The sequence below is a fragment of the Nomascus leucogenys genome, chromosome 25 (genome assembly GCF_006542625.1).
Source record: "Nomascus leucogenys isolate Asia chromosome 25, Asia_NLE_v1, whole genome shotgun sequence".
Lineage (NCBI taxonomy): Eukaryota > Metazoa > Chordata > Mammalia > Primates > Hylobatidae > Nomascus > Nomascus leucogenys.
The window spans coordinates 17,069,979-17,094,857 of NC_044405.1; the positions used below are offsets into that span (position 1 = coordinate 17,069,979).

General features: G+C 35.2%; 1 protein-coding gene across 3 annotated transcripts in view; it reads right to left on the reverse strand.

Moving 5' to 3' along the window:
• SCAF4 (SR-related CTD associated factor 4) overlaps positions 1–24,879 on the reverse strand; it is a 62,601-nt gene that overhangs the window by 24,276 nt on the left and 13,446 nt on the right. For 2 of the 3 annotated variants that reach the window (XM_003263850.4, XM_003263851.4), the window contains exons 2-11: positions 12,242–12,325; positions 11,387–11,431; positions 9,719–9,880; positions 8,190–8,325; positions 7,722–7,864; positions 6,939–7,115; positions 2,533–2,714; positions 2,081–2,189; positions 781–948; positions 177–262 (exon numbers count right to left, since the gene is read on the reverse strand). In XM_003263850.4, coding sequence (XP_003263898.2) covers positions 177–262; positions 781–948; positions 2,081–2,189; positions 2,533–2,714; positions 6,939–7,115; positions 7,722–7,864; positions 8,190–8,325; positions 9,719–9,880; positions 11,387–11,431; positions 12,242–12,325 — 1,292 coding nt within the window. The remainder of the gene's footprint in view (positions 1–176; positions 263–780; positions 949–2,080; positions 2,190–2,532; positions 2,715–6,938; positions 7,116–7,721; positions 7,865–8,189; positions 8,326–9,718; positions 9,881–11,386; positions 11,432–12,241; positions 12,326–24,879) is intronic. The other variant, XM_030806360.1, reaches the window with a different exon arrangement.

Sequence of the window (24,879 nt, forward strand, 5' to 3'; positions counted from 1 at the left end):
GATTTTTTTTTTTTAATCAATACTTCACCTGCCCCCTTCTACACACATATACAAATACAAATATACCAATTGTTATTTTACTAACATTCTGAATATCTGAAAATAACCCAATCTAATTTTAATTTCTATGTCCCCTAAGACATACAGGATTGGAAAAAACATTTTCTATAAATTACCTGGATGCTGACCTAGATCTTGACTTTCTGTTATCAGACATATGTCGCTTAACCTCTTGAATACAAGGCTGTTCTACTTCCATTTCCTTTAAAAACAAAAACCATGATAAAATGAGAAATTTAAAAAGTATAAAAGCAAGAGGACAAAATCTAACAAAAGCTACATTAAAAATCTCCTGCCCTGAAGCAATTCTCTTTTGGTTGCCTGGGACCAAATTACTAGTAACAATTGGCCATCGCTGGAAAAAAAAAAACAAAAACCACTTTTATATTGTTTAAAAGATTAAAAGAAGTATTTCTCTACTTCTTGTAAAGTTACTTTGCTTAAATTACATACCATTTTAATAAACCATCATCTAATGCAGTGAAGTAGGCACTAGTTAAGCCTTCAACACTCTATATCAAACCTCACAGAATCCTGTGGAAGTTGGCAGTATTAGTATGTCCACTTTCCAGATGAAAAACCTGGAGCACTGAGAGGGTTTAATATGTACCTAGGTCTTTCTTCATATTCAAAAATGAAGACAGCAAGCAAATAAGGAGAAATCTGCATATAAGTCAAGGCAACAAAAAAAGATACAACCATCTGAGAATAAAATTTTACCTGCTGATGTGGCTTCTGTGTAAGTGGTTCATTTTGTGCCTGAAAAGAAGCTTGGAAAGGCTGCTGCACTGCTGGAGTTGGAGGAATCACAGGCTGAGCCATGGGAGGAAATGGAGGTGTAGGAAGAAGTCCAAATCCTGGCATTTGTCCATTAGGAGGAAGTGGAACCTTTCATTTTTAAAGAAAGTGTATGAGTAATAGCTATCAAAATAATTTGGAAAACCTTTAGTTATTATATAAAACTAAAATATCTTCAATAAAGTTTGATCAAGGAAAAGTTACGACATTCAACATTGTTTAACAATTTCCATATGTACAATTTCCATGCAAGAATTGTTACATACCAAGTATATAGGTTAAAAATCCTGTAACTCTTTTTAAAATTATGAACACACAGGTTTAGTTTTAAATATTTAAAGAAATACCTTCATTTACATAAAGAAGCAATGTGATAAACTGAACTTCAAGTCAGAAGTACTCCATTGCAAATGGTCTCTTTTCAGCTTTAAAGACAATTAAGCCTTTTGGGAGGAAAACTGGCTTTCTAGAAGCAATGACTTCTAGGTTTACTTTAAAAAAATTTACCAAGGGGGAATTTCAACGAACATACCCAACTTGTAGAGTTTCAAATAAAGTATCATAATAATAATGAAAGTAAACTACAATCTAACATATTTCTGCATGTCAGTTTAAATACAAATAAAACTATAAATATAATGCTTTAAGTATTCTTTCTAAATTATTTATGAACTTTCAGTAATTGTTAAACACTTGAAATAACAAAAATGCTTCCCACCCCATCCCCATAATTTAGATACAGAACCAAGTTTAAGAAACACTCAATGAGAGAATTTACTGGAACAAATTTATCTCTACTAACTTCCTGCAACTCTCCAGCGTGCTACGTATGCTCCTTTTATTGCGGATTTCAAACTATATTCCTGAATGTTCAGAGCTCAGAGCCCTCTAAAGTATCTAACCACACAAAATACAAAAGAAAGGCCCTTCCAAGGGAAAAAGCTGTATAACTAAACAGGTCGGTTTCTTCAAATAGAACTGTAATCTCTAAATTATTTTAACTAAAAAAAATGTCTATTATTAAAATATGAGCATGTGATTTTGGCATCCTTGTTTTAATTACAGAAAAAGGCAACTCAAAATAGTTACGTGTTCAACAGCTTTTATCAGAGCTATAGTACGACTTAGCCAATCACACAGCTGCAGAGTGCTCTGTGGAATGCAAACCATATGCTCTATAATGAATAGATCTTTCTTTCAACTGCAAGAAAAATGCTTGTACCTGATGGTGCATTGGATCCTGTTGTATTCCCATCATTCGTGGCTGAAACTGATCCATATTTTGATGCTGTGTGTATGCTGGCTGCTGCATGCCATCTCCAGGAAAGCCACTAAAAAAAGGTGGATATCTTTTACCCATTCAAAAGCACAAGCTTCTCAGCCACACTTAAATTACAGAAACAGAGTGTTGTTCATGAGTCATTAATCAACATTTTACTGAACCATATATTTACCTATATATTAAATTTAATTTATAAACTCAGTATTATTCCCAACATAAAAGCCATTTTTTGGCTTTAAATCTTAGAGGATCCCTTCCTCATTCAAGAGAAAATACCACAAATTTTTCAAAACAACTTCATAGAACATTGTTGTCATTGTTAAATGTTACTTAGATTATGCCTTACAACTATTACCAATTTTCTATCTGCTGAGTAATAAAAAAAAACTAACAATGGTGCCTGTGGAGGAGGAGGAGAGGCAGCAGTGGGTGCAGCAGCAGCAGGCACGGTGGCGGTGGGTGCAGGGGGTACAGCGGCAGCAGGTGCTGTTGTGGTGACGGCAGTGGTATCCTCTTTCTTTGATTCTTCCACAGCTTCTGGCTCATCATCATAGTCAAATCTATCAAGCAACTTCTGGAATAATTATGTCAATATTTCATTTTAAAATTTAGACTGATTCACTGCACAAAAAACTATAAAAACAAAGGATGTTTACCACCATCTAGAAACTCACACTGTCAAGCACAATCTTATTTTCCCTCATGCCCCTAAGGACCTTGGTTTGTAGATATAAACAATTTTTACACAGATGCCAGTTTGGAAAACACACAGTGTTTTCATTCCTCAATTGTAAGTACAGTGCTTTCTTTCTATTTTCTATTGGTGTGTTGCACAAATAATTTAGCAGCATACATGTTTTTCTAAAATACTCATTTCCCTAAACTAAAAATGTTTGAAACTTCGTGCACATGAAAATGGGTATACATTTTCAGTCAGTATAAAATGTACAAAAAGACTGTCTTATCCAATCACCATAATGCATATAGAAAAGTGTCCATATACTGCTTCCTCAAGAATATACTAATATAAAAAAAAGAAAAAAATGGCAAGGACACAAAAAAGTCACCAGCAGTTCCTAAGAGGTTCACTTGCTTCTTTCTCATAACTTCACAGCTTACCAAAACTTTCATTAAAAAAAAAATTCAGGAGACTTAATGAGATCACATATCTAGAAGAGCAATTTTAAGTAAGATTTATTCAGAAAAAAGGTAATGCTTAAATACCTACTAATGTGTATCAGATCATACAGACTTCATCACAAGAACACTGCAATGCAGACAGTTTCTTCTTTTTTACAGACAAGGAAACAAAGGCTCAGATGATTAAGAAACATGATTAAGACTGTACAGTCAGCGAATGGTAGAATCAGGATGCGGACACTAGTCCTTTTGACTTCAAAGCCCTCAGTCTCTGGCTTTCAATAAGCAATCTTTCCTTTCAGGCTGTGCTCATTCTGCTCATAGACTTCAACCTTAAATTCCTGAACCTTGTCATTCTATAATAGTTCTGCCTAGAGATTCGGGTTTTGCTTTATTGAACAGATTTCTAAATCTAATGAATGTTCCGTCCTTAGGCAACACAGTATATAGGACTAAACTAAATGTAAAGAGTGTTTTGGGATAGAGCTAACTTATGTTTCTTTGTAGTTCTAGGCCAAGTGAGTAAAATTCTTACAAATGAGCAAGTTAGTATTTTCTGAACAGGAACCATCATAGCCCAGGTACCTTGCTGTTTTACACACATTTTTATTTAACCCTCATGGCAACAATAAAATATTTTTACTATCATCTTTATTTTACACTACTGAACACTAAACATTAATTCAACAACAGGACAGTCTGTAAGTAATTGGAGCCAAAATTAAAATCTGGACAAAGTTGCCTACAAAAAACAAAACCTATGATCTTCACAGTTTATTACATATTAATATGTTCTTTAAAGTTTGAAGAATACTGCTTTAAAATACTTAAAGCAATTAAAAAATTAAAATGGGGTCTATCCAAAAAGAAATTTTAGTTGCTTTTTAGGAAACTGAACATCTATAAAGCAGCTGAAACAGACAAAGTATTTCCAGTGAGAAGCTTGAAATAGACCTTTTTAGTCAAAGGAAAAGCACAGAATTCCTTTTTCTAAACTTATGGGCCAATCCACTTAAGGTTAAATACCAGAGGAATTAGAATTCACATTAATAAGAGAAACATGCTCACTATCATGGCTTTTCCTAAATTTACTTATAAATTCAAAGGAATTCTATACACTGACATAGAAATGTACAGTTTTCCAGTTCATCTGGAAAAGTATGCTGTGGTCGTTAATTTTGTGTCAACCTGCCTAGGTTATGTAGTGCCCAGCTATACAGTCGAACACTAACCTAGGTGTTGCTGTGAAGGTGTTTTTTAGATGAGAAGGTGTTTTTTAGATGAAAGTAACAATAAATCAGTAGACTCTGAGTAAAGCAGATTACTCTCAATGAGTGGGCCTCAATCAATCAGTTGAAGGCATTAAGAATAAGAACTGAGGTAGAAGGAATTATCCTCAACAGTGCAAGAGAAACCCTGGCCTGAGTTTTTAGTCTGCTATCCTGCAAATTCAGACTCAGGCCTACAATGTTAACTCCTTCTGAATTTCCAGCCTGCTGACCTGCCCTGCAAATTTCAAATTTGCTAGTCCCTACAACTGCGTGAGCCAGTTTCTTAAGATAAATCTATCTTTCATTCAAGAATCTAGATAGACAGATGCAGATGTAGATACAATTACTGGTTCTGTTTCTCTGGAACTCTTGACTAATACACTTCATGATAAATGAACAAAGTTTGAAAAAGTATGAGGGGGAGTTTGAAAAAGAGTTAAGTGGGAGGGGGAGAGACGGGACACCAGGAAATGAAAGACAGTCTGTTACAAGAATTATTATGATGCAGAAATAAACAAATTATTAGTGAGATAAAACAGTGTCCAGAGATAAGACACAGAAACATACGAGAATTTAGTGTATAAAAAAGTAGTGACGGAGAACTGGCTATTTTCAAAAACATAAAGGTTTAACTATCTTGAACCATATTCTAAAACAAGATTCCAGAGGGACTAAACAGACAATCATAAAAAAAACCTTACTAGGATACAGAATTCTTTTTTAATACAAATGAGTTTTCCTAATTACAACATAAAACAAAAAACTAGGAAAACCAAATATATGAGTTTATGTTCGTATGTGCATGCAAACAAGGGTGCAAGAATATACACAAACAAATCTGTTCAAACTACCATGTGGAATTCTTTCCTTATTTTATAACTTTCTGTATTATTTGTTTTTTTTCCTACAAGTACATATTTTTTTACTCAAAAAAATGTATCCGACTTTTGTTTAATCAGTCATCACTCATAAATCACTAAGATATAATGAAAACTGGTATTTACTAGGTGGATTTTTAATTTAGACTATTGGCAATAAAGTCCTTCTGTTTTTATAGTTAGGATGTTGGAAAGAATCAGAAATTTTAAAGATGATGAAACCAAAGGCATCAGTTCTGATTTTCAAACTTTTGAGTTTTTTTGCAGTAAAAACTGAAAAGTCAAATGATGTTTTATAAAGCCATAAACCAAATAAAACAGACAAGAGTGGAGCTGTTAGGGTTAAATTTCAATGAGAAGCTCTAAGCTGTTCAGCAAACCCATATCCTTAGTGGCAGCTTCTTAAACATGCCTAAGAAACCTATAGACCCAATAGAGCAGCTGAAAGACAATGACCTAACTCAAATCCTCTTTTTTGTTGTTGCTTGTTTTTTAGAGACAGGATCTCATTCTGTTGCCCAGGCTAGTGGCATAATCATGGCTTACTGCAGCTTTGAATTCCTGGGGCCAAGCAATCCTCCCACCTCAGCATCCTGGGTAGCTAGGGCTACAGGTGCACACCACCAGCCCAGCTGGTTCCCAAATCCTCGTAATATATATATGGTAACTAAGGTTAAAATACACACACACACACACACACACACACACACACTCACACACAACAATATATAATTTTATATATTTTTATATATTATTAAAAATAATACCTATATATTATTAATACACACACATATATATTAAAAATAAACACAGACTGAGTCTCACTATGTTGCCCAGGCTGGTCTCAAACTCCTGGGCTCATGAGATCCTCCCTTCTCGACCTCCCAAAGTGTTGGGACTACAGGTGTGAGCCACCACACTTGGCTGTCAGGTTTTTTTAACAGCAAAAAACTGAAAGCAATTTGAATGTCTATTAGTAGTGGAAAGGCTGAACTGTAATGTGCCCATGTAGTGGAATACTATGTATTACATGCATTCGGTAAAAATGTAATCTAAATTCACTATTAACCTTAACGACAACAAAAAAGATACAAGTGTATTAACACCCAAACAAGTGGGTATGTATTATAATCAATTAAAGAAAAGCATATATCTGTAGGAAATTAATTCTGAAAAGATGTAAGGCAAAATGTTACACAGTAATTCCCAAGTATTGGGGTTAATGAAGAATTTTCTGTTTCCTTTACTCCCTTTTTTTTTTTTTTTTTTTTTCACTTTTTTCATTTTACACTAGCAAATTCAGCTTCAAACCCTGGAAATTTTTGCAGTGAGCACATATCACATTTAAAACCAGGGAAAATAATCGATGTTTTGATGTTGAGGGGGAAAATCTCTCAAATTACAAAATGACATAATGAACAATCCACAGAAGGGATACAGAAGGGATAATTTCCATAATTCAAGTTGAGTGATATAAATGGTGGGGTGGGTTATGTGAGAGAAATATACCTTGTCAAATGCAGTTTTCTGTTCAGGTGGGGGGAAAGCAGCTTTTTGTTCAGATGGTTGTGTAGGAGTTGTCTTTAACTGAGCTGTAATAGCCTGAACCTGAGCCATCACAGCATTGTCAAGGGCAGGAGACTGTGGTTTTGGAGGCTGTTGAAAAGTCTGAAGGATCTGCTGAAGCTTAGAGAATGGGAAAACCAATAAATCACAGAACAAAGTATAATCATACTATCAAAAGTTAATTTAATAAAAAAATGTCTTAAAGGTGATTCAGAGTAGCACAGGCACAGAATAAATTGGGGGAAAAATCCTTTTACTAATGGTTAAATTTGTTGTGAATGAATATACAGAGATACAATGTGCATTGCTTAAGGTTAAAAATGTATGCTGACAATGTCAATGATATAAGATGATGGTCAAAAAAAGAGAAAATACAGTAAATTGTGAACAAGGTAAGCATAAGTTTTCTAGAAAAATGGAAAAATTATTTCCATTAAAAATAATTTTGAAATCCATCAGAAATGCTAGAATTGTGAGCAACATGAGCCACTTAGCAGTTCTAAAGTCCTCTTCAAAGAGGTACTGTTATTTCTAAGTGTGTTGTTCCCTTGTTTATCACTTCTACATTTTCCCTATTACTCCTACACTTCTCTCGTGAAGGCTTTTCTAGATGAAAAGCAGATGTATTTTCTCCTTAGAATGTGCTTATTAATGAAGAATAGAACACAAGAAGTGCCAACAGTACCTAGTCCTGCAAACAATTTCATTTTTGAGTAGACAGTTTACCTGTTGGCCTTGAGTTGTCTGAAACAGCTGAGCCACAGCAGCAAAAGCATCAGAGCTGGGCAACTGTGGTACAGCTGGGACGGAGTTTGGAGCGGCTTGTGTGGGAGGTTCAGAAGAAACTTTTACTGGAGGTGGAGGTGAGCCTAAAAAAGAAAAGAGCATTAAGGCCTAAAAAAAAAGTTAACCTACAAGTTTTCCTAATTAAGCTTCTTCGCTAAAATAACATTTTATCCAATTTAACATAGTATAAAATATATAGATTGTGGCACTACAGTTTATACTGTAACAACTACCAGAAAAGCAGACCTTTATTATAAATAGGAATTATGGAAAGAAAATCATACCTTCCAAGATGTAAATTCAAGTTTCCTTCTTACAGAAAAATTCCTTCAATACAGATAAACTCTGACTGCTTCATGTACAAAAAATAATGCCATTGTGTGAGCTCACAGATACATTTGACCATACCTTCATTATTGGTAACATTTTCTGCTACTGGGGCTGCATTACTGGTTCCTGCTGCCATGTCCAAAAGAGGCTGAATAATTTCAATTTTGAACACTCCATTTTTTTGCCAAAGGTTCAGCACACGAACTATTTTACTCTGTTACACATGAGGAACACAAATATACAATAAATATTTGCATAAATACCGATTATAGTCTTACAAAAAAAAAAGAGAGGAAAACTCCCTAGGGTAATATTTCCATACTGTGTGTGTTTCATAAACAAGGAAAAAAAAAATCAGAATTACAACCTGGTTAAACTACTCTAATTAGTCTTTCTTCAGTGGTATCCTCTAGAGTAAGGAACAGAGATGGACTATAGACCCAGACAATAAAAAGAAATTTATTATTTGATATTTTCATTTTATTTTACTTATGGTTACAAAGAAACTATCACTGACAAAAAAAAAAGGCTATCTTAAAGAGGTAAACGAAGGAGAATTTCTTCAGAGTAATTATAACAGCTAAAATATTTATAAGCAACTGGCCTGTAATCAAAATTTAAATTATGTGGCCAAGTAAATATGAAGATCCAGAGAAGATGTGTTATTCATGGGCACAACTTTTATCTTTACTCAAGGAATCATCTTGGTTTTGGGTGTATTTTTCCCACAAGAGCATTCTTCCAAGAATATAAAAACAGCATCTATGACACTGAAATTTATATGCTGTTTATTGTAAATGTCTCCGTTCTTCATTATTCTGAGTATGTTTACTAGTATAATTCCCCCTATCTACTTATAGTCAGCTACTATATCTGCAATGTTTTTCTACTTTTATATAGTATGTTGTAAAGCCAACTGTATATATAAGGAATTAAATACTGTAGTCTGATTGCTAATGAATACCACTTAAGCTTTAGTATCTCTATGTTGGGGAAGAACATCAATTATTGGCCCTTTCTTTCTGGAATAACCAACAATCAGATGAGCGCTGTCTTTTCCTACTGCACAATTTCTTCCTTACTCAACTACACAAGCACATCTTTCCAACGGTATCTTCTTTAAAGATGATGCGCCTTTCATATTATTTTTTAAAAATTTTACTTTACTGTGGTAAGAACACTTAACATGAGATCTACTCACTTAGCAAATTTTTAAGTGTACAATACAGAATTGTTAACTATAGGTACAAGGTTGTTCAGCAGATCTCTACAACCTATTCATCTTGCTTAACTGAAATGTCATACCTATTGATTAGCAGCTCCTAATGTTTCCCTTACCCCTAGTCCCTGGCAACCACTATTACACTCTTTGATTCTGTAAATTTTGTTCCTGTCATATTTCAACAGTATGACTGATAATCCTGAAGAACTCATAAGAAAATAAATACGAAACGACCACTGAAAAAAAAAAACTGTTTTGTCTCAAGCTCACAGACATCGCTACATGAAAATCTTATCTAGTAATATAGTAGGCTCCAAATATCTAACATACATTTAAAATAATATTTTTTAAAGAATACAAGTTTTAGTTTAAAAATTAATTATACCTTATCTTCAGATGGACAAAGATATAAATATTGGAATGTGGCAGTTATGTTTTTAGAGAATCTTGGCCCAAAAACATCTTTATCAGTTCCAAACTGATGACGAGACTGTCGCACAATTGAGTCAATTACATATAATCCCGGAACCTTGTATTCTGGTTTACACTGCAAGGATAAAGATGTGAGATCAGAAAAAAGATGTAAGACAGAAAAAGCAAAGTCGCAATCTGACACCCATTATTTTCACATTTATGAAACTTTTATATATCCATCCAATGATTGCTTTTGTTTAAAAACTACTTGAATGTTTCAGCTCTCTAAATGGCTAACTTGTCAAATTTCCCATGTCTATAACGGAACTACCATTCTCTTGATACTGACCCCCAAGATTTTACTCTTCTTTGATTTCTCTACTTCCCTACACCCAATGTCCCCAAATTGACATTACCTTACCAATCCTTAAGCCAGTTCCATATAAATTCACTTACTATGAAAGTCTCTATAATTCATCCTGCTCAAAAAGGTGATTTTTGTCTTTCAAAATTAACAAAACATTTTTTAACATATCAATTTTAATTCTATTACAGTACCAAATAAAAATTAAAAACGAGAAGTCGTTTTTGGCTAACCAAATTGACAACAGCAGAGAAAAGCAGAGAAACAGACACCTATATATATTTCTGGTGGTAGTGGAAACAGGTATAACCCTTTACGGAAGACAATTTAGCAATAAAAGCAAAGTCTTCTTTAATCCACCAATTCTACATCTATGAATTTATGCCAAAAAAAAAAAAAAGAAATTAGGTGTAACTCAGAAAATGGCCGTGTGCATCACTGTAACAACCGCAGAGGAGTATTTTGCAAATGTTTATGATAAACTCAGTGGGAAAAGCAGGCTAACAACCAGTATTATATCCATTTTTACTTGTATAAATGTACATGTACATAAAAAATAAATCCAAATGTATTAATAAATATTGCAGTAATTTGGTGACAGTGCCTGTAGGTAATTTTTTCCATTTTATTTATTTGTACTTTGATGTACTACTATGCAAAGCGTCTACTAACCATCTTTTTTGCCTGTTGGAGCTTTAAGTTTTATACCTAAGCCAGTATACAAGGGCCATGGATTAGAGACATTTTTATAAACACTGATTAGTAGGTACTACATGTCACAGCTCCAGGTCAGGGGTTAAGACAAAGATGTCTCAGTCTCTGTTTTCTATTTTCTACTGAGACAGATGTGTGCCAATCACACAGTTATAAAACAACAGACAACTGAACTGAAAATAATTTTATTCTGATGGGAAAAGGGAAAAATTGGGAAAATTTTACAAAGTAATTTCATTTGAAATACTCAAAGGTGAGTTAAATGCCTAAATGTCAATAGTGGTCAGGGCAAGGGGGTAGAGTAGGCACTTCAGGTTTAGGGAAGGGTCATAACCAACATTAAGAAACTGCTGTGAGTTGAGTGCTAAGTTCACAGTAAGTTAAGTACCAATTAATGGTACTGCTAAAAATTTGTTTTTATAAACTTCTAGTGATTAAAAAGAACCTCTAGTGACTAAATTTTTGTGAAGTGGTTTTAGAAACAAGCATTGAGATCAAAATTTACAAAGTAAATTACAAATCATATTGTAACTAAAATGAGGTAATAAGAGAGATAGTTACCTTTTTGATGAACTTTTCTACTATTTGAACTACATGCTTATAAAGCTGAAAAGAATTAAGAGAAAATTACTGTTCAGTTTACTTATTTCTACATTTCCTATAATTGGAAAATTCTTAAAACTCTGAAATCTATACAATCTAAATATTATCAATACTGAATGAACCATGAGAAATACATAATAAAAAATTTTAAAAAGTATTAAAAAACAACTCAGAGAAAAATAAACTAAAAACAGAAAACTACAAAAATTCCCCAAACAGAAGATCCCTTTTCTTAAATTTTAAATCAATAAACCTTCATGAAGCAGAATATTTGGCAATCTTATGGGACCATTGGATCCAACCAATGGATTAGAGCTAAACGTAGTTTCTAAAATAAGTCACATTTTAAAGTGTGATTTTGGGTAAGACATTTAATTTCATGGAGCTTGAATTTTTTATCTTTAAATAAAAATGAAACTAAATAGTTGGTTTATGATAAGGAATAAATGAAAATTTAAAAAACTGCTTTGAGGCTGGGTGTGGTGGCACACACCTGTAATCTCAGCTACTCAGGCATGAGAATCACTTGAACCCGGGAGGGTGAGGTTGCAGTGAGCCGAGATCGCACCACTGCATTCCAGCCTGGGTGACACAGTGAGACTCTATCCCCCTACCCCCACCAAAAAACCACACTGCTTTGAAACAATATGTTACAATGCAAATGTACGCTTATCATGTACCTTCAGCAAAGGCTGGTTAGGGCTCTTTGATTTAGGCCTGAACTAATTCACAAGTTGACTTCTCATGTTTAAGAGTAATAACTATTTTCAAAATTTCAAAAACATTTCTCAAATTGATTTATTTTATCATTACCTTAATAGCTTTAATAGCAGCTTTAGTGATGAGAATCATCTTGGCTCTAGAGATGGGAGGTTTCATATCCATAAGCGAAAAGAGCTTAAAAGACAAAAAAAAAAAAAAAAAAAACTTTAAAAAATATTTTGAAACGTAAAGTTTAACTATTTGGCTAGTAAATAACCACCTTTCCTACATATCTGCATCACCACTTGGAAAATACAAATGGGGCGGGGGTGGTGAGGGGGGTCTTAGCAGCCAGGGCAGCAGGAAGAGCTTCGGTGGCCAGGCACCCAGCACACACCCTCCCCACTGCCATGATACCCAAGAAGAAGGTCAGCTCCGCTAAAGTGGTGGTGAAGGGGTAGTGAAGGAAAAGCCCAAGAGGCAATCAGCGTGGCTGTCAGCTAAACCTACTCCTGCAAAAGTGGAAATGAGGCTGAAAAAAGGCAGCAGAAGTATAAATCCTTAGACAAAAAAGTGCAAACAAAAGGGAAAGGGAGGCGGAGCAAAGAGAAAACAGGCTCAAGTGACTAACCAAGAAACTACAGATTTACCTGCAGAAAACGGAGAAACTAAAACCAACGAGAGTCCAGCCTCTGATGAAGCCAGAGAAAGAAGCCAAGTCTACTCAGTACATACCATGTCTTATCAGTGGTCCCTGTCTCCCTTCTCTTCAATCCAGAGTATTTTTATCAACTATTTCGTAAATGCAAGATTTTAGTAGGTCTAGAAACATTTTTAAGGAGGGAATCTCACTTCATCCCATTTTGTATGTATAAATGCTTTTTTTTTTTAAAGAGGTAAAATCATTTACCGGTTGTTTATTTTTTGGTACAACCAGAACAGAGTGTGGGATGTTGTATTATGGGAGGCTTTGACTGTCTTGGGTGTCAGCTTAACATTCCATAGATGGGGGGGGGGGTTACTTTTTATATCCTATAATGTCTCTACTAAATATACAAAAATTAGCCGGCCGTGGCAGCACGCAGCTGTAATCCCAGCTACTCAGGAGGCTGAGGCATGAGAACTGCTTGAACCCAGGAGATGGAGGTTGCAGTGAGCCAAGACTGCGTCACTGCACTCCAGCCTGGGCAACAGAGCAAGACTTCGTTTCCAAAAAACACAAACAAAAGGGGAAAACCAAATTTAACAAATCTCACAACAGTAAATCTACAGCCATCAGGTGCTTCCACGAGACTTAACCACATACTTCCCCCAAAGGGTTAAATCCAACCAAAACATAAGGAGAATCCATAGAGGGTTATAAAGATAAAATCCTGACATTAAGAAACATATCTAGCTTCTTAAATTATTGTTTTTGTTTGGTTTAACCATAAGCATACACTTACCTGGGACTTCCAAAAGATATTGTGAAGTAAGTTTCAGAGATCCCAACATTATGAAACTCATATGAATCACATTTCCATTCTTTCGATTTATGTCAATATTCAAAATATGGAGCCCTAGGGTATGAATCTTTACTAGACCACTAGCTAAGGGGCTAACCTAAAACACGAGTGTTTTCTCAGAGTAAAATGCCTCAGCTAGCAGTGTATCCTAAAAATTCAGACAATTTTCACCTCTTTTCAAAACTACAGACATCAGTAACAATTTTAGAAAAGGCATGGAATGCCAAATATAATCAATAAAAAACCAGATAACTACTTAAGCAGAAAATAATGTATTTTTTCCATAAGATACAGAAAATGGAGAAAACACTAAGATATTAACACAGGAATTCATTTTAATAAAAGGATTCTCTAAATAAGGTTGCAATTCTTCATTGTATTACTTCATTTACCAATGTAATAAAAAAATTATCTTTGAGAATAAAATGCTCACTAACTGAAAGGCAATTAGAAAAGAAATAGTAAGGCCAGGCGCAGTGGCTCATGCCTGTAATCCCAGCACTTTGGGAAGCCTAGGTGGGCGGATCACCTGAGGTCAGGAGTTCGAGACCAGCCTGGCCAACATGGCGAAACCCCGTCTCCACTATAAATACAAAATGGTGGCGGGCACCTGTAGTCCCAGCTACTTGGGAGGCTGAGGCAGGAGAATCGCTTGAACCCAGGAGGCGGACAGAGGTTGCAGTAAGCCAAGATCGCGCCACTGCACTCCAGGCCGGGAGACAGAGCGAGCCTCTTTGTCTTTAAAAAATAAAAAGAAAAGAAAAGAAAAAGAAATAATAAATCCTTAAAATTATACAAACCAGTAAGAAACAATTTAACATATTTCAACTTAAACACAAATTCTAAAAATATCAACACTGCGTGATTTATAAATATGTGGCATACATTTATAAAAGGTATATTCTATGTTATAAAATCTATTAAGACAGTTGCTTATTATTGTTCTATTTTCTATACCTTAACACAGTGAAAGGGGATGCAAAAACCAAAACCAAAACCCATGGGTCTTAATGAACACGCCCACACACATTTAATTCTTGGGTTGTCTCCACAACTCTTCAATGATTTAGACAAAAATCCTGAAGAAACTAGAAACCCTCCCTTCCTTGTTCTCAATCTCCTGAGTCAAGACCACTTCTTGATGTGATTCATGCCAAACACTTAAGACACTGCTATATTTTGGATAGATTAAATCTTTAATAATAAAGTAGAAGCAATAAGGGGCCTTTCTGTGTAGAAAGTCAAGAGGGTCAGGATGGCCAGGAGGCCAAGAAAAGGAATCTAAATGTATATCCAAGGCAGTCTGGAACTTACATGTAGGTACAAGAAACTTATGTCAAAGTAGCCACAAGATTATTTCATAGGAGATGAACTAATGTGACTCCCTGTTTACTGTTAAAAATCAAAGCTTTATGTGAAATCTCTAATTTAAGCTAGGTAAGAAAGCCTGTCTGTTCTTTTCCTGATCCCTTCTCCTCATTCCTGAAATGTAGAGACTGAGGCCCACTGGGCACTGGTACCCCCCATCACTGGGCGGGGGGGTGTCTATTTGATGGTTGATTTTGCTGAACCAGGTACTTCCTTTCCCATTTTCTAGTGATTTTGTAACTTACAAACTGACTCTTTTCCCTTCCCTTCTCCTTTCCCTGGGAAAATACAACAAGTAAATAAAGACTTACTGGTACTGAAACTGTCAAAAAAAAAAAAAAAAAAAAGAAAGAAAGAAAGAAAGAAAGAAAGAAAGAAAGAAAGAAAGAAATGAGAAACAGTAAGAACTACTTCTCTGGTCATTAAAAGCTTAGAGTAAATTTTAAGGAAACCTAAGCCAGAGCTAATATTCATCTAATGCCCCCAAAAAGCGCTTTATCATTTCAGCAGTAAGCAACTCACTAAATTAACAGCCAAATGAACACACAAGACAGACTAGCGTAGCTTCTAAGGAAACACTCCATAGTCTCTATTTAAATTATCATAATGTATTTAAAAAATTAAAAGTAAAGACTATACCACATAACAGTATAACCACCAGTCAGGCAAAAGACCAGCAAGAGAACCGTCAGGTACCATAATCTGAGACAGCTGCAGAGTATTATTACATTCCATAAAAATATTATTTGGGAAGAGAAGAGGTAACTAACATTTGAGTGCTTATCAGGCAGCAATGAGTTTAAGTGATATGTTGTATTTTTTACTTAATCATATGAACTAAGGCAGATCTGTTACACCTATTTTGAGATAATACTTAAAAAAAAAGGGTCATATCTGTTTTAGATGATGCCTAGGCCATGATCTGAACTAATATTTGTTGATTCTAAAGTTCACACTCCCTAATAACATACCCATACCTGATACAATGCTGCATACAGACTAAATTTGTGCAGAGACCATTAACTATGAAAAGGAATATGGAGGGGGGAAAAAATCCAGGAAGGCATCTGTGCCTGCCTGTATACTGTTTGGATTCAGGGATAACAATGAAACATATTGAATTTAATTTGGGATGCCTACTAAATACCTAGGCAGAGAAAGAAATATGGATCTTGAATGTATAAGAGATCCAGGCTAGAAACGGAAAGGTTATAGAACCACGAGGATGGATTAGAAGGAGCCTGGAGCAAGAAGGGAGCCAAGAACACATACACCAGGCTGGTGCGGTGGCTCACACCTGTAATCCCAGCACTTTGGGAGGCCAAGGTGGGCGGATCACCTGAGGTCAGGAGTTCGAGACCGGCCTGGCCAACATGGTGAAACCCTGTCTCTACTAAAAATACAAAAATTAACTGGGTGTGGTGGCACGTGCCTGTAGTCCCAGCTACTTGGGAGGCTGAGGCATAAGAATCTCTTGAACTCAGGAGGCGAAGGTTGCAGTGAGCCGAGATGGTGCCACTGCACTCCAGCCTGGGATACAGAGCAAAATTCCATCTCCAAAAACAAAAACAAAAAACAAACAAACAAAAGACCACAAAACAGAAGAACAACATATATACCAAAAATTTCAATGTAGCAGAGAAAAAACCTGCAAAAATAGGCACCAGGACAAAGTAGAATCCCAGAAATTAGAGACATCTGGCATAGCCAAATGCTACAAGAGGTTAATCAGGATGCAAAACAAATCTTGTTTATTTAGTTTGGCAATTAGGTGAATGCAAGTGACATCAGTTTTTGAAAGTGGTTCCAAATTCCAACTGGTTAAGGAATGAGTGGCAGGCAAGGAAGCAGAAATGCATTTTTGGCTCATTTTTCATTAATTCAACAAATATCTGAGAGCTTAGTAAGTGGCAAGCTGAGTGTTTCGTATATAAAAAGGAGACAGGACCATGTTTCCAAGCTTTTTTATAAATGACCACCCTTACTTATATCTTATTTGTTAGCATTATGAAGTTTCCATCACATTTCTTTCTTTAAACTCCTGAGTTCAAGTGATCCTCCCATCTCAGCCTCCCCAGCAGCTGCAACTCCAGGCATGTGCCACCCCACCAGAGAAGTTTCTTTTCGGATGACTTTTATTCTCCTTTACCAACATTTTTCTTAAAATTTCAAGCAGTGCATTTGCATTTGATACAATTTATGAAGAAAAACACTACAGGCAAATACAGATTTTTCAAAATTGGAGGTCTGCAAAATCACCTTTTAACACTCAATGAATGCTGTTAATATTTTATTGACTTACTTAATGTACAAATTCATCAAACGGTCTCCACCTTTTGCAAGACAAAAAAGTTCCTTGATACCTACAGCAATGCCTTCACTGAACAGATACAGAAATCTAGAAATTATGCTGATGTACTTTGACACAGAGGATATAAATTGATATACTTTCCTGGTAAGCATGTACATTGACACTGTCCATTTGGACAGAAATAGTAACAGCCTTTATGGTGAGGCAGATGTTATAATTCCATTTTAGAGATGATAGCACTGAGGCTCAACAATCTGCTCAGTTATAAAGTTAATTAAGTGGTAAAATTCAATCTGTAATCAACCATTTCCAAAAACTCTAATTCTTTTTAACTAGTACCTAACAATAACAAAATTATTTCAAATATATTAGCCCAAAAGAATAGTGTACAGATAGTAAAGATAAAAAGGACTGTACAGCTATGTTAAGTGGGGAAAAATTGCAATGTGGACCCAAACTAGAAAGTAATATACTAATATATAATTGTTATGTGGAGTTGAACCCAAGAACTTTTTAAAGAAAAAAATTAAGTGGCACAGAGGTATAAAGTGATTTGCCTACCCAAGCAACAAGTTAGAGGCGATATAAATTACTAAAATAGGGTCAATTTTTTGATGCTTTAAATGACCCTACAATAATGAATGTGGTGACTTAGGAGGAAAGTGTCAGCATAATTTATTTAGATGATCAAAATACTGATCAAATTTCAATTTCTCAAGACTAAAGATCAACACACTGTTTTTGTTTTAGAACTCAATTTTATCTTAGGGCATGAGGGAAAGCTTTAAATAGCCAGCATGTTATACATTCAGAAATTCTTCTTTCTGAATATTGACTCATCCAAATATTTCCAGGTAAGACATGGGCCCTCTACTGTTGCCAGCTCTGCTGAGTTTCATTCTCCCATTTGTTTGTTGCCGTTTTTTTTTTTTTGAGACAGTCTCACTCTGTCTCCCATGCTGGAGTACAGTGGCAGGATCTTGGCTCACTGCAACCTTTGCCTCCCGGGTTCAACCGATTCTCATGCCTCAGCCTCCTGAGTAGCTGGGATTACAGACGTGCACCAGAACACCCAGCAAATTTTTGCATTTTTAGTAGAGATGGGGTTTCGCCATGTTGCCCAGGATGGTCTTTAACTCCTGGCCTTGTGTTATCTGCCCACCTTAACCTCCCAAAGCGCTGGCATTACAGGCAAGAGCCACCATGTCCAGCTTGATTCTCCTTTTTTTTTTTTTTTGAGACGAAGCCTTGCTATATTGTCCCCCAGGCTGGAGTACAATGGCGCGATCTTGGCTCACTGCAACCTCTGCCTCCCGCCTCCGGGGTTTAAGTGACTCTCCTGCCTCAGCCTCCCAAGTAGCCAGGATTACAGGCACCTGCCACCATGCCTGGCTAATTTTTGTATTTTTAGTAGAGACGAGAGTTTCACCATGTTGGCCAGGCTGGTCTCGAACTCCTGACCTCAGGTGACCCACTGTGCCTGGCCTGATTCTCCCATTTTTAAAATAAACACTGATGGCCTTCTTTATAAAACTGTTAATAGCATGAAATGAAAGCATCTAAAATAATCAGTGCTTAATAAATGTCTAACTCCTACCCCCTCTCACATATACCAATCCCTGACTTTTGTTTCTCTTAATTAAAAATCAATTATACTGCTCATTGCTATATCCGTTTTATTTTCCATTTATGCATGGTATATTTTTCTCATTCTAAAACCAAATGAACTTGTTAGTTGTAAATGATTACTGAGTCCTTGTGTCTAAAGCAAAGTTGCAATTTATTAATCTTAAATAAAAGAGTTAATTGTTATGGTCACCAATATTGTTTGAGGAATCTCTCAAGAGAAGTACATAATCTTGTGGTGATCTAAGATTTTGATTGATTTTCCACAATAATTTGTTAGAATAACGGTAAATGCACGGGCTCAATAATAACTGCCTGGGAAATCTTGGCTCTACCACTTGCTACCTATGAGAATTTCTCTATCTGTAAAATGGGGATAATCGTAGTCCCTACTTATTTAGTTAAGTCTAAGAATTAAATACAAACAATACATACAAAAGCACTTAGAGCAACACCTAGCACAGAGTAAATACACAATAGATATTAATGAGTACTACACGTAATTTTTTTGAGAAAAAGAATCCTGGAGTTAATCCAGAGCAGTGTTTTTCAAACTGTGGGTTGAGATCCATGAATGAATTACATAATTCCTACTGTGTGTATTGTGGTCAAAAATATGAAGGACAACAGCCCAGGGAAAAACTATTTTGTTTTTAGAAATGAGGAAAATAAGGCCCAAACTAATTGCTAGTCACCTTTCGATAATGTGTAGGTTCCTTCAAACCATTAATAAATTTCTCATGGGCAAACCGGGGCGGGGGTGGGGGGTGGGGGGCAGGGAAGAAGCACTGCCATGTCAGAAAAAAACTTAATGTTTTTCAATCAAGTTTAGATACACATAAGTATTATACACAGAGTAGACAACAGATTCAAAGATAATTCAGTTACTTATGACCAACATCCAATTTCAGTCAACAAACCTCAGGAAAAAAAGCTATTAGCTTTATATATCAAGTCTGAAAGCCACAAAATTTAATATAATTCCAACAAAATCTACTAGTGAGAAAAACCAGAAATTGTGGTATTCTATAGAGAGTGAGAAAGATTTGGTTTTGAATCTGGGTCTGGCCATGCAGATGATTCTGGGCAAATTAATTTCTCTAAGCTGTAATATCCTCATTTGTAAAAAGGATATACCAATATCTGCTTGATAGGTATCAGTTTCAGTTAGAACTAAATGAGTTTTTTGTATATGGAATGACTCGCACTATGTCACCTGGCAGAGGAAAAGTATTCAATAAACACCATTAGATGCAGAGCTCCCCCAACATTATAGCCTGTATTCACAATTAATGTTATCTGTGAATGAATAAAAAGTGTCAAAGCAGCCAGAGAAAACCATGAAATCCTCCTGCATAAAAATAACAACAGCCCCTCCAAATACAAGACTTCTTTAGAAGGGATAAGCATAGTGGAAAAGAATGCTACTTGTCAGCAGTAGATATGAGTTTGGCTCTTTGCTTTGTCACTAGCAGAATGACTATGAAAACGTCTAAACATGACCACTGCCCTGCTGCATGACATATAGAAGCCTGAGACACAAAATCCTCTAAAAATTATGAAGAACGATTCATCCTGATCCCTCATACCAGTAAAGAGTTTCAAGTGAAGATAAAGAACGAGGGTATCTGCCTGTGATACCTGCAGAATTCACAATGTTTAGGGATTAGTCAAAGTAACATGAGTACTCTGCTATTTACCAATGGCATAAACCTTAACAAGTTTAGTCAACCTTTCTAAACTTCAAGGATTTTTAAAATCTGAAAAACAGGGATTAATAGGTTCACCTCACCGCACTGTTAGGATTAAATAGGATAACGTATGTCAATCTCTTAGCCCAGTACCTAACACATAAGTGCTCAGTAAATGGAGCAAAACAATGTGAAGATAACTAGTATTTCCTCTCTTTTCTTTAACTATTAGCCAAATGATAAGGTTTCTGGATGATCCTGGTTAATTCCCTTTAAGTATGGTATCCTCAAATGGACAGGGTCCAGATGTAGTCCTGCATTGTGAATTGGCTTTTGTATTAGTTTCCTATTTCTGTAGTAAGAAATTACCACAAATGTACTGGCTTAAAGCAACATGAATTACACTTCTGAGGTCCGAATCTCACTAGCATCAGCAAGGCGACATTCCTTGTAAAGGCTCTAGGGAAGAATCTATTTCTTGCCTATTCTAGCTTCTACAGGGTGCCTACATTCTTTTGGCTCATAGCCTCTTCTTCCATCTTCAAAGCCAGCAGTATGGCACCTTCTCCTTCTATCTCTTCTGTTGTTTTATTTCCTTCTTTGACTCCTAACTCTCTAGCACAAGGACCCTTATGATTACATCGGGCCCACCCAGATAATCCAGGATAATTAACCCGTCTCAACATCCTTAACCTTATTCACATCCCCAGTCTCTTTTGCCTTGCAAGGTAATATATTCACAGGTTTTAGGAATTAGATTATGAACATCTTTGGAGAAGGGGGCATTATTTATTACCTAAAAAAATAGGGCTTAATTCATTAACTCCAATTTGTAATCATCTGAAATCTTCAGGCTGCTTTCACCAGGATTCCCATCAAAACTAGATCTTCACATTGACTTTGTGTTGGTTTCTAACAGACCTTTCAACCTATTTAGCAAGGAAGTCATTTTCTGCTATTTGATGTAGCTCCAGCTATTCCAATCAGCTTGTAAATTTCATGAACTCGTTTTGCATGCTTTCCTCCAAGTCAATGTTTTCTAAAAATTAAAATAGGACCTATTTGGAAGATGACCTTAACTGATATTCTTTGGGTATTTATAACCAGTCAGCTAAAATCCACTTAGCAATACTGTCATCCTGCCCATATTTTTCTAATTCATTCATAATGCAATCATATCCAATACCTTTCTGAAATATTTGGTATATAGTTTTCACTAGACATAACATACTTTACAAATGAAAAATGTTTAGTTTAGTCTGTTATAAATTGTTAGTGAATCTGTTCTGGCTCTTAGTGACTAGCAATTTCTAAAATTAATAAAAACTGGCAAACAAAAGTAAACTGGCACAGAGTCTACAATTTCTAAAGTATGATTTTTCCTACTTTTTGAAATAAAGTTGCCAAGGCAGTAAGAATTAGAAGACTATATACTAATCTAAGTCATCTTTTTAAAACTTAAATCTCTCAAGCAATATTTCTTTCTGAATCTTTCTCAATGGGATATTTATCCCTTTCTTTTCGAAACCTAAAGTTTAAAAAGTGTATTTTCCTAAATTTACTTTGTAACGGATTACACTGATTATTTCCAGTATTCCTTCCTTTGGTAGTATGACCTCCAAGATGACAAAGCAATTTTCCCTTAAGCTCCTATTACTATGTAAAGTTGAATTTAAAGAAAAAATAGAAATGCTTCCTAAAAGAAATACATATATACTCACAATGACAGGCTAGTATTCAAATCTCCTTCCTGTTAGATGCAAATATCAAAGCATTTAGTTCTACAGTCTTTCCTCCTCTTTCATTCTCAATATATCAAAGACACTGTCTTAAACCAAATAGTTAAATCCAACACAACTTTTATGTTTATTAGCAACGTATAAACACTGTATAACAAAGTACACGCTAAATTTCTTAACAAAAGATAATTTTAAAAAAGTTTTAAAATCATCTTTCCTGTAAAGATGCTTTATCCATCTAATTTAAACCTGAAGACAACTCCATAAAACACTACTGCTAGAACAACTAGGTAAGGGAACATATACAGTCCTTTTCTTACCTGGTATTTCATCTTATGCCTTTAATATATAATTTACTAAATGTGTGTCTGGGTTAATACTTTTTTAGTATCAGGTAATATAATGGAGCGAGGAAAGAAAGCCAATCACATGTTAAACAAGTACCACTATGTCACTCTACCTGAAAGCAGAATACTGTGTATGAGTTAATCAACAGTACATACACACAGTAAGAGATACAGTGAAACTGAAAAATGTACAGAAGCAACTCATTTAACAAAGAAAATCTCAACATCTAATTAACAAACACAGGAAAAAGTGTTCAACCATACCAATCAATAATCAAAGTACAAATTAATACAAGGAGATAAAATTCTTACATTATCTAACGGACATGCAAGTGGACTAGCATAAAGCAAAAAGAGTACTGGGCTGGTGAGATCTAATGGACGAGTTTTAATTCCGAAGGGAAATTTAAAACTATAAAACAAGAACTAAAAAATGTCCATACCTTTTAAACCAGTAATTCTACTTCTAGAAATTTATCTAAGGCAATTATTAGATATTCTCAAATTTTCCACAATGACTATTGAGAAAATGATAGAGAATTTCATGCTATTAAAAAGATCTGGTAACTATATAAAAATTTCCAAACACAAGTGGAGGAGAAAAAAAGACAAAGGAAATACTCTAAAATGCTAATGGTGTTTGATGGGATTGTTTTATTTTCTAATTCAAATTTATCTAACTTGCATTAATTTTTAAATGAAAAAAATTAAATTCATGGATTTAAAAATGAACTTTAATTTGTATCTGTTTGAGATACATCTTTGTTCAACTTTTGATTATAAATATAACTAAGTGATAAAGAAATATGGTTATATAGAATCACCATTATCACATAACTTGTCCACAGAGTAAATCTTGTCTTTGAAGCTCAGTTACTATGTTTAAATCAGTAACTTGCAAATCTTTAATAAAGCCTTTCAAAATTAGTAAATTTTTAAATTAAAAAATTAAATTAAAAACACCCCTCCCCCCACAAATCCTTACAATAACTGAAGCCCTGTGGATAAAATGAACATACACTGTGCAAAAAAAAAAAAAATCTGGGAAATTGCTGCCACACACACACTAAATATATATATATATATATATTATTATTTTTTTTTTCTTTTTTTGAGACGGAGTTTCACTCTCGTTGCCCAGGCTGGAGTGCAGTGGCGCGATCTTGGCTCACCACAACCTCCGCCTCCCAGGTTCAAGTGATTCTCCTGCGTCAGCCTCCCAGGTAGCTGGGATTACAGGCATGTGCCACCACGCCCAGCTAATTTTTTTTGTATTTTTAGTACAGATGGGGTTTCTCCATGTTAGTCAGGCTGGTCTCGAACAACTGACCTCAGTTGCTCTGCCCACCTTGGCCTCCCAAAGTGCTGGGATTACAGGTGTGAGCCACTGCACCAGGCCTATATCTTTTTCAACATCTCTTCATTAAAGAAAGTGTCCCTTTAATTATTGATACACAGCTTATTCCCATATAAATTCCATTTGCTTGTCACAGACTCAAACCTTTTGAAACCTAAACATTTAACCATTTTTCCACTTGCTTAGAAGGAAGGTATGAAAACAAGATAAATCTGGCATTGTCAATATGAAATACTCCTAAGGTAGAGAAAATTTACAAAGCTTTTTCTTTTTGGTACAGACGGGATTTTGCCATGTTAGCCAGGATGGTTTCGAACTCCTGACCTCAAGGGATCTGCCAGTCTCAGCCTCCCAAAGTATTGGGATTACAGGCGTGAGCCACCTCATCCCGCCCCGAAAAGCTTTTTAAAACAAATAGGGGAAAGATGCTCTACCATTTTCCTGCTCCTACTGAGCAGAGTCTTGTTTGAATGTAAACATTACAAAACGGTTCCATCTACTTCTGTACAAAATTTACTCTTCAGATTTCAAGAGATTCCAAACCAGGTACTTTCATAAGCAACAGAACTGCACATAATATTCAAATTCAAAATTTTCATACTTACTTCTTCCTAAATTTCTTTACTATACCATATTCTCCGACAATCTTGTTGACTTTTCTTCTAGTTCCAGAATTTAAAGAAATGTTTTACCAAATAAACACATGGAACTGCTAAATTACATTTAATAATAAATATAACATCATTTTTAGGCTAACTACTTTTATTTCTATGTGCAGTAAGAACATTAAGAAAACAGAATATAG